Genomic DNA, 9431 nt, shown 5'->3' on the forward strand with positions numbered 1-9431 from the left:
AATTTACAGACGACACTGTTTCAGTTGGAAGTGGCCTACAACAATCCTTTAGACCAAATGCCTGAATCAGCAACTCTTCTGTAAATACAAATTTGGTTGCTACCCCTTTTTTTATTTAAATTAACACTTTGGTTTTGTTTTTCACTTCTCTGGGGCACTTACCTCTAGTAGACTTCTGTGTCCTGAGATTTTTAGAGCTGCAAAGTGACTTCATTGGTCTGCACTTTGACAAAAGAAGTGAGGCAAAACCATCTCTAGTTCCATGGGTTTTCATCTTTGGAAGTAAAACAGCCTTAGCTTTCATTTCTGTACCAAAATTGGTCCTTCAATACCATCTTCAGGCATTAACTTCAGATGTTCTTAAGGTACAGCACCAGTTAAATTGTCAGATGCATACAATATTGGTAACCTTTGGCATGATGGAGCTGAGTGAGAGAGAAGGCTGGATTTTATGTTTTAGCCAGAATGCCAGTGTTTTGTAATAACTATAAAATCTCAGAGCATGTACCTGAAATATTTTTTTCAGTTAAAGAGAAACACACACACTTACTTTAATTTTTTTATACAGCTTGATGCATTAGTCATCTGGCATGGCATGTTGTGCATTGCAATTCCTTACCATTTATTAGTTGGGTTTTTTTGGGTTTTTTTTAATAATTTGGATTAAAGCTTGAGTTGCTATTAAGTTGATGGAAGTCTTGGGAAGTGGTGAACTGATGCATTACAAATAAGCAATAGCTAGAACACAGCAAAATTATCCCACATCCATTGTTTGGCAAAATACCTGTTGACTAACACTTTTGCTCCTATTGTTACTGGGATTAAGGTTTTTTTCTTGCATTAATTATTTGATTTGCAGGCATGAACTAAACACGTGTGACTTTTTTAACAATAGGACTGTCTACTCTTTTTAATAACACTAATCACATTTTCATGAACTTGCACTTTTGGGTTTTTTCAGACAGATGAAGTTTTTCTGGAAGCTCAAATACAGAATATCACTACCTCTCCAATGTTTATGGAGAAGGTTTCTTTAGAGCCATCTATGATGTACAATGTTGCAGAACTGAACACAGTTGACACAGTAGGGAAAAGGTATGTTCATATTCAGGATACTTAACTTTGAAGTATTTTGTATTAGGATTTCATGAGATATAAGCTACCATTAATTGTCTGTAATGGAAGGATTGCACTTTTTTGCTTAATTAACAAGATCAGATTCCTGTTATGTATTCAACTGGAAAATCTGTTACAGTTTTTTTATAGAAACTATTCTTTAAACTTTATCATTCTACTTAGTAATCTCCAGCCTAATCCTCAAAAATTTTGTAACATGGATGACATGTTAAAATGAAAATGTATTATTTTTTCAGTGTCTCCTATGTAAAATTTAACCCATATCTGGTTCTGACTTGATCTCTGTTTACATACTTAGTCTTACAGGACCTGACATGTCCTTGCTTCCTATCGGTAGAGCAGTAACTATTTTCAATGGTTCTAATCATGATCTAGCAATGCAGCAGTCAAGGTGAATCAATGGAACACCCATATAGGATCGTAGAATATAAAAAACTTGTTATAGTGAAATAAACTAAATTTCATTTAGTGTCAGTTAGTAGAACACCAAATACCAGAATAACTGACTACTGTGATACAAAAGATTTTGAAGTTAATTTCAGCTGTTTGTGCTTTGCACTTGCTTGGATTTTTGGAGAGGTGATCTTTGATGCTTTGGTAGAGGGAGCTAAAGTGAAAATTATGTCTTCTTGCCTGTTGAAGGGGTCACCTGCAGCACAGAGGAGCATTGTTCTTACAAAGTGTTTGCATCTGCTGTAACAGTTTTTGAACAGGAATCTTAGTTTCATTACAGTGAGATTTACTGTGAGGGAAACTGAATAGCAAAAGAAATTTAAACAACAGCACTGTTGTTTATATACTAAGATGCCAGATAGTAAATTATAATGTGTCAAAGTGTATTTCCATCTCATTTTTCTCTGGCTCAGATGAGTAAGGTTAGGGTTTTTTCCCCACAGTCCTTGGTGCTACGTAAATTCTAGAATTGTTTTCTGTTATGTTAAAAACACAAAACTGTTCTATATGTTTTGCCATTAATAAAGTAGGAACACACACACACACACACTGAGTAAGACCGTTGAGAGATGGGAAAAAAAGGTTGGGTTCTTAAGTCTTTTTCAAAATAACTCTTTAAATTAAGACCCGGTGTTTTTGGGTTTTTTTGTTCAGTGAATCTACTTTTGGCGCAAGGACTTACTTACAACCTATGGATACACGCCAGTACTTATACTGTCTAAAACCAAAGCAAGAATTCGCAGAGAAAGCTGGAGTAATAAAAGGTGTAACAGTGATTGGTAAACTAGATATTGTATGGAAAACTAATCTGGGTGAACGAGGAAGGCTGCAAACTAGCCAGCTCCAAAGAATGGTAAGTTTAATTCAAGTGTTAATTTCACTTAGCACTCATTTTTAAGGTAACTCAACAAACAATTTAATAATAACTTGGAAAATGCAAGCTGCTTACTTTCCAAACCTCATTTTGTATTCACATGTTTCTATATGTCTTAGAGAGTTATTTCCTGTATTTCTTCAGTGAAGCGTGGATAACTTAATGGATTGTGCACTTTAATTGCCAGAATCAAGTAACCAATGTTGCAAAATACATTGGTTACAATACAATTAACTTTGAGTAACAATTTTTATGTATAATATTATTTATCTTTCATGTCTGCAGTTTTGAGTCTATTCTGTTCTAGTTGATTTATAAATTGATCATGAATTTTACTAGCTTGCTTAAGTTAGCTGCACAATGTGTCTACTCTAATGCCTAAACCTTACTTGCATCTTTTCAACTGAGGATGGTAAGAGAGATATGGAAGAGTAGTTAAAAAAACTTTGAGAAATGAATCTTAGTCTGAGTTTACAAAGCTTATAATTGGGTCTCTACCTCTGTCTTTCCCCCAGTCCTCTTCTTCTAGTAACTGAGCAATTCTGTAGGGAAATCATACTGACTTAGAACTAGGCAAGCAAACTTGGATCCTGGAAATTCACAGCTAGTCACTGAAACTTCTCTTTATTTTTAATTGAGGTGTTAAGTGTGTGTATAACCCCATCAAATTAGAAACTGGCCTTTTTTCTGAACTTAAGTTGAAACTTGTTGCTTATTTTTTAACAATAAACTGTCTCATTTCTCTTAAAGATAGATTTTTTTTTTCCCCTCCCTAAATCAGTATTGTTTCACTTTGCATCCCTTCTTGTTGAACATTTGAGTATTGCACATGAAGCACACTCCATGATTAGTTTTGGTCATCTGTCATTGGTTTGTGCCTCATGATTAACTGAGAAACATAAGCAATGTTGTGGACTTTAAGCAATGTTTGTTTCTAGAAAAGCAGCAAATAGTTGGGGGTTTTCACTTTTGAGTTGCAGAGTGTGTAACTCTTGTCTTCTCCTCATCTTTTACATGCTGTCAGATTATTTAATCTCTGGGTTCGTTCACCTTTAATCATTCTCATCCTAATCCATTTGCCAGCCTTATTTTTTCCCCCAAAGCCCAGAATTTTGCCTGTACTGTGCCCTTCTGTCATTGTTATAGTTCAGATCAGAAATGCACTTTTGAAACAACTATCCTGGATTACCCCACATACCATAATTTGATTGGAGGCTTTTTGTGGAATGGTCTTGGAATTCACAACTACGTTCTTTTTGGGTGACATTAAACCAGACAGATGCATGTCCACAGTATGCCGAGGGTACTCCACCTGCTCACAGGCATTCAGTGCAGGACTGAACTAGAACTAGACCAAAGTTAAACATTACTCTTAAGCAGCACAAGCGTAGAACTGTCTAGTTGATTCCATACTCTTGAGCAGTTACCTCAGTTTTGGATGAAAGCTACCTTGCTCCTCTTGGCCTTTACCTCTAGCCATTAATTCTTGGAGTTATCTCATTTCTAAGCTCAACAGTACGTGCCAGAATAGGCCTTCTCATCTACTCTGTTTTGAGTTGGTCAGTTGCTGTTAAGTTTATTCTGTAAAATACTGCTTTTATTGTGCATTTTTGTATGGGTTTTTTTCTCCTTAATGTATCTCTTAAAAGAAGAGCTCAGTGTTATGGCAAACCACCTGTTGCTTAGAGAATTGAGTATAATTTTTCCAGTTGATTCCTTCCTGTGACCTAATGCAGCTGAATATATTTGTGTTTTTCCTGGGCTGAATAATGTCATCTGTCATTAGTCTGTAATGAACTGTATGTGACTAAAACTTGTTCCAAGCACTGGCTTTCTGAACTTCTTCAGGAATATCTTTCAGTCATGCTGTAAACACAACTTTCACTATAGCATGATTTTATTTGTAGAATTGAAACACGTGCAACAGATAAGCCTTATCAGGCAGGACAAATTTTTCCCTTATTTTTTCCTTACAGTCGATCATTTGTGGGGATTGAAAATCTAAACATGCTTTTTATCTGCAGATGACCATTTTGAATCAGCCCTGATTGGTAGTAACTAGGATATTTACCACAGGTTGGTCAGTAGCCCATATGAAATGTGTTTCACTCTTGACAGAATTGGATAGTTGATAAGCATTCATATCATGTGACTTTCTAACTGGTGGCAATTAATTATTTCGGCAGAATCTTGGAGTACTGAAATGGTAGGGAGAATGAGCAGCCTCTTACTTCTTAGGATGTGGAATAGTGGTGGGTTTGTGCAGGAAAACTTTACTTACATTGGCCATGTGGATCTGTTACCTGCCTAACAGATCTTCTCAGGAACTGTATATGGCTATTCAAACTTTAGGGATGTAAACTATCTGGGAAACATAGTAATAACAATCATGAATTGTTAACCCTGTGAAGAAGGTGGTCATCAGCAGTGAATGGAGAACTGCTGTGATTTGCATACTAATCAAAAGCACAGAGTGAATCTTCTTTCTTCAAATTCCTCTTATTCCAAGCTTCTTGCAGTAAAGCAAAACTTAAGTAGTAAAAACTTCAACTTCACTATTCAAAATCTGAGTGTATGTTGTTCTTCCTTTTCAGGCTCCTGGCTATGGTGATGTGAGGCTTTCTTTGGAGACAATACCAGACACTGTAAATTTGGAAGAACCTTTTGACATTACATGTAAAATAACAAATTGCAGGTAACCATGTCAAATGATTCTTGTGCTTTTCCGCAAGTGGGTAAGTTGTGGTGGTTTAATTTTTCAATACTTTCCCCTCAAAGAAGTTAAACGTGGTCTTTACTATGAGTTGTAGTAAACTCATAGTAAAGTTTGTAGTAAAACTACTTGAAACACATCTTGTGAATTACAATGACTTTTAAAAATAAACAGAGAAAACAACAAAAAAACCTCATTCTGCTATGATCTGCTAATACTATCTGAACTAGGAGATTGCCAAAAATTTGTAGGGGAATTCCATGGAGCTGACTGGAGTATTATTTAAGATTGTACCTCATACTTTAATCACAAATTTTCTTAAGGTTGCAAAAGTGACACTTAAATGAAATAATTCTAAATATAAATTGAGGCCAGGGACTAAAGCATGTATTTAGTCTGCAGATACTTCTCATGAAAATCTTGTAGTCCATCCAAAATGTTAGCAGTATTAGTTATCCGGTTGTTAAATGCATAACAGGATGCTCATGTCAAAGCTGAACTACTGTGTCACAGTAAATCTTGCTTGCTGCCTTATAATTATGTATAAATTCTTGATTAATAGTAACCTGAATAATAATCCAGCTTTCACGTCTGCAGTCCTTGAGTGCTTAAAAAAGCCCACAGGTTTATTCTTGGTTTTCAATTTTCTCTAGCAGTGAAAGGACTATGGATCTGGTTTTAGAAATGTGCAATACCAATTCCATCCACTGGTGTGGAGTTTCAGGAAGGCAACTTGGAAAGCTGCACCCAAGTTCATCCCTCCATCTTGCACTTACATTGTTGTCTTCAGTGCAGGGATTGCAAGTAAGGCATTAGCTCAGTTTTGTTATGAAAGTAATGTTTTATAAGTGTAACAATTCTTTCTAATAATAACTCCTCTGAATATTTTTCCCTTCTAGAGCGTCTCTGGCTTAAGACTTACAGACACGTTTTTGAAGAGAACATATGAGTATGATGATATTGCACAAGTCTGTGTAGTTTCTTCTGAAGTCAAACAAAGCTGAAGAAAAAAATTCTGTGGTTCTGCTGTTCTTTTTTTTACCAACTTCTTGATGCTTCTGCAGTCAAATCATACTAAAATGTGTGCAAACAAACAAAATGCTTATATAGCTGTAAATGTAGTTGTGATGATTTAATTTATCTGAGCATTTCTTGAATGTTTTAAAATCTTTTAAAACCATGCTAGGCATTTTATCTACTAAAATAAAACCTTTGTAAAAAGCGTAGCTCTAGCAAATTATACTGCAGTAACATAACATCACTTCAGCATGAGAATGAGATTGATAATAAAAATAGTAGCAATTTATACTTACTTTTGTAATTTTAATTATTTTTTAAGTATTTAAACCAATTAAAAAATTTTGGTTCTGACACAACTGCTTCAGTTTGAAGGAACTGACCGTTTACAGAGAATTTCCTGGAATCCAAACCCCTAAAAGAAATAATTTGGGGTACCTCACATGGCAGTGTATTTGCCGGTACATGCACAGACATAGGAAATACAACCTGATAAAGGTTGACATAAGAGAGTGCAGCTGGCACTGTCGGGGCACTGGCAGCTAGAAGGTGGAGGATCAGCCAGACTCTGCTGGTTGTGGCTCAGTCTTTGAAAAGGAGTAATACAGCAAATCTGTCCCAGTTATCTGCAGTCATGAGCAAAGTTATGTGTCCCTGCAATACAGGGCATGCTGTGAACAGGCATGTTGTTTCCCAGTTACTAGGGAACTGAAAACTAAAATAGCAGAGTTCAGGCTTTTTTTTTTTTTTTATTATTGTTAAACTGAGGTGGTGCAAATTACTCTTCCCATCCCAGAGGCACTTAAATAAATTTTGAAGAAAAAGAAATTAACACCCCCCACCCCCGCACTGCTGCCTTAGATCAAGTTCTCCAAAATGTATACAGGAAGGAATACAGTCAAGCACTAAAATGTCCTTTCTACTGGCTTTGTTTTGACAGAAGGTGGAAATATTTTTGGCTGAAATATCTATGGTCACCCAGAGGCAGCCATTTAATAGAGAAAATGGTGACTGTCTTTGCTAGTTTAACAGTAGGTAAACTAGTGTTAAAGATTCTAATCAACAGCTTCTTGTATTTCTTAGCTGCCATGCTGGTAATTAGCAACTGTAGTTAGTTTTGACAGTATTTTACTTAAGGCTTTCCTGTGTATAAAATCTGTAATTGTAGAATTCAATTTTAAAATATTGTATTAATTTAGGACCAGCTTCCTAAAATGAGGAAGTAAGTCCATACAGGAAAAAAATTAATTAGAACTGTATCCTGACTATCTAATAAAATGCAGAGCAACCAACATGAACAGGTATTTTAAAGAATGCAATTTACCTGTTAGATACATTAACAGATAAAACCAGTAAAACCACAACTATCCAGACAAAAAAGTAAATAACTTTATTTATAATATATCTGCAAGATAAACTGACACAAATTGAAGGAGATGCAACCATATGGTAATAAGAGGTAGGAGAGATACAGAAATGGTAGAGAAGCTGCATTATGCCATTATGACTTTTTGTAGCCATGAAACAGTTTATTGTAAGTTGCACACAGTTCTTTATGAGTGATTTTACTTTGTACTTGTTACAAGACTAGAAGTGCAAACTGAAACAATTTCTAAACTGATTGTTTCATTAGGTATCTTTCAGACATAATTAGACAAATATACTCCCATGCAAGCAGATTACAGGGATTTACATTTGAGTGCAAAATATCTTCTTCTCTTTCTTATATGCTGATATAAAACCAATTAGGTGTAAATCCATATTTGCTCAGTTAAATGATAAACTGCAATTGACATTAAGTTAAAGCAATTTACAGGGATTGTGGTTTAGCAAAATGAAAAACTTTAGTGCAAAATCAAGGTCAGTTACTACACAGGAAAAGATTCCTTCTTCACCCTGTGATTAAGACATGTTGCATGACAGAAACAATGTAGCCTATTCAAGGACAAGCAGACTTTAGCGTAAATGCTCTCTCTGTTCCTGGATTCAATGGAAAAGCATGTAATGTTACTGCAGTGTTTCACTGGTTTTTGTCTAGGCTATAAAGCTCGTTTTGTTAATATACAAGAAACAAAGAATGTTTACTACTTAAGTATTGTGGCAGTTGAAGCACATTTCTGAAGGGTTAGCTAATGCCATCAGCGTTTTAATAAATACTCTGTATTATCTCTACTGAAGTAAACCCTAAACATGACAGTATTGCAGCATATGAAACATAACAACTCTATGAAGTTGATTTCAAGAGTAGTTTTCCAGGTAACTAACCAATGCTTAATTCCATTTAACCTTGGGGATTATTCTCCCATAAATCCAGTGAGCTACAGAGCTCGTACTTAACAGTACAATTTCTTCAGCCACTCTTTGAATAGTAACATATTCTGTAGTTCTTAAAGAACCCTCAAGAAGTTCATGACATTCTTTCTGTCTTAAAATAAAAAGGTAACTGACTGCATCAAGATTGCTGTCACAAAGTAAGGATAAACTGAGTTTGTAGAGAGATATTGGCAGTGCTGTCCAGTCCACTTTGGATGTATTGGTTCCCCTTATCAGAGGTACTGAAACACACTTTTGAGCAGTTGAAGATATGAGAGAACTTTGATGAAATGTGAAGTTAAGGAGGATATATGCTAGGAGCGATGCTTCTCTCCTGACACAACACGCTATTCCAATACTTGTACAGTGTTTGTAGCCCACCTACAGCAGCCATAAAGCTAAATGTAACTTTATCAGATAGTTTTCTAGAAGAGATTAGATTCAGGATCTGAGCTAACTCTGAAAAAAGATCCTGTTAGAGATATTCTTTTTTGTCAGCAGATGCTAAGTCAGAAACTGTTACATGGAAATGTACTTAATGTAAAGCTTAAGTGTCTCCACAGCGTCAAAAGAAAGCACCTACACCAACTTAAGAGATAATTTATTAAAAAAAAAAAAATCGGTGCTGTATATAGGCAAGCTCAATAAAGTATGAAATGTCTTAAAATTGTTGAAGTTGATCTATTAAGCTTTACCTTTTTATTCAACAGATGCTAATACGGATTTCCCAGTTTAGTGTTTTCTCCATTTCCTTTCATTTCTCAATGGATCCAGCTGCATTTTTATCCCTGGTTTTAGTAGGTAAAGGCTCATGCCATAGAGGCACACTTGTAATTTGTTAGAATCAAATACATTATTTATCCCCATTTGCTTCTACTTGAGGAACCCGTTTTTGAGCACAAGATCAATCAGACATAAAGTTCA

The 9431-nt window shown here is 35.4% G+C and overlaps 1 protein-coding gene across 4 annotated transcripts in view; it reads left to right on the forward strand.

Annotated features, from left to right (window-relative positions):
- Positions 1 to 6461, forward strand: part of TRAPPC13 (trafficking protein particle complex 13) — a 28666-nt gene extending 22205 nt beyond the window's left edge. For 2 of the 4 annotated variants that reach the window (XM_027887742.1, XM_027887744.1), the window contains 5 exons: positions 962 to 1095; positions 2245 to 2443; positions 5059 to 5159; positions 5834 to 5981; positions 6077 to 6204. In XM_027887742.1, coding sequence (XP_027743543.1) covers positions 962 to 1095; positions 2245 to 2443; positions 5059 to 5159; positions 5834 to 5981; positions 6077 to 6181 — 687 coding nt within the window. In that variant the 3' untranslated portion in view covers positions 6182 to 6204. Of the gene's footprint in view, positions 1 to 961; positions 1096 to 2244; positions 2444 to 5058; positions 5160 to 5830; positions 5982 to 6076 lie in introns of all 4 variants that reach the window. The other 2 variants (XM_027887741.1, XM_027887743.1) reach the window with 2 other exon arrangements.
- The last annotated feature ends 2970 nt before the right edge of the window (positions 6462 to 9431 follow it).

The sequence above is a fragment of the Empidonax traillii genome, unplaced genomic scaffold (assembly GCF_003031625.1).
Source record: "Empidonax traillii isolate 1590-97213 ecotype Southwest subspecies unplaced genomic scaffold, ASM303162v1 scaffold220:size741200, whole genome shotgun sequence".
Taxonomy (NCBI): Eukaryota; Metazoa; Chordata; class Aves; order Passeriformes; family Tyrannidae; genus Empidonax; species Empidonax traillii.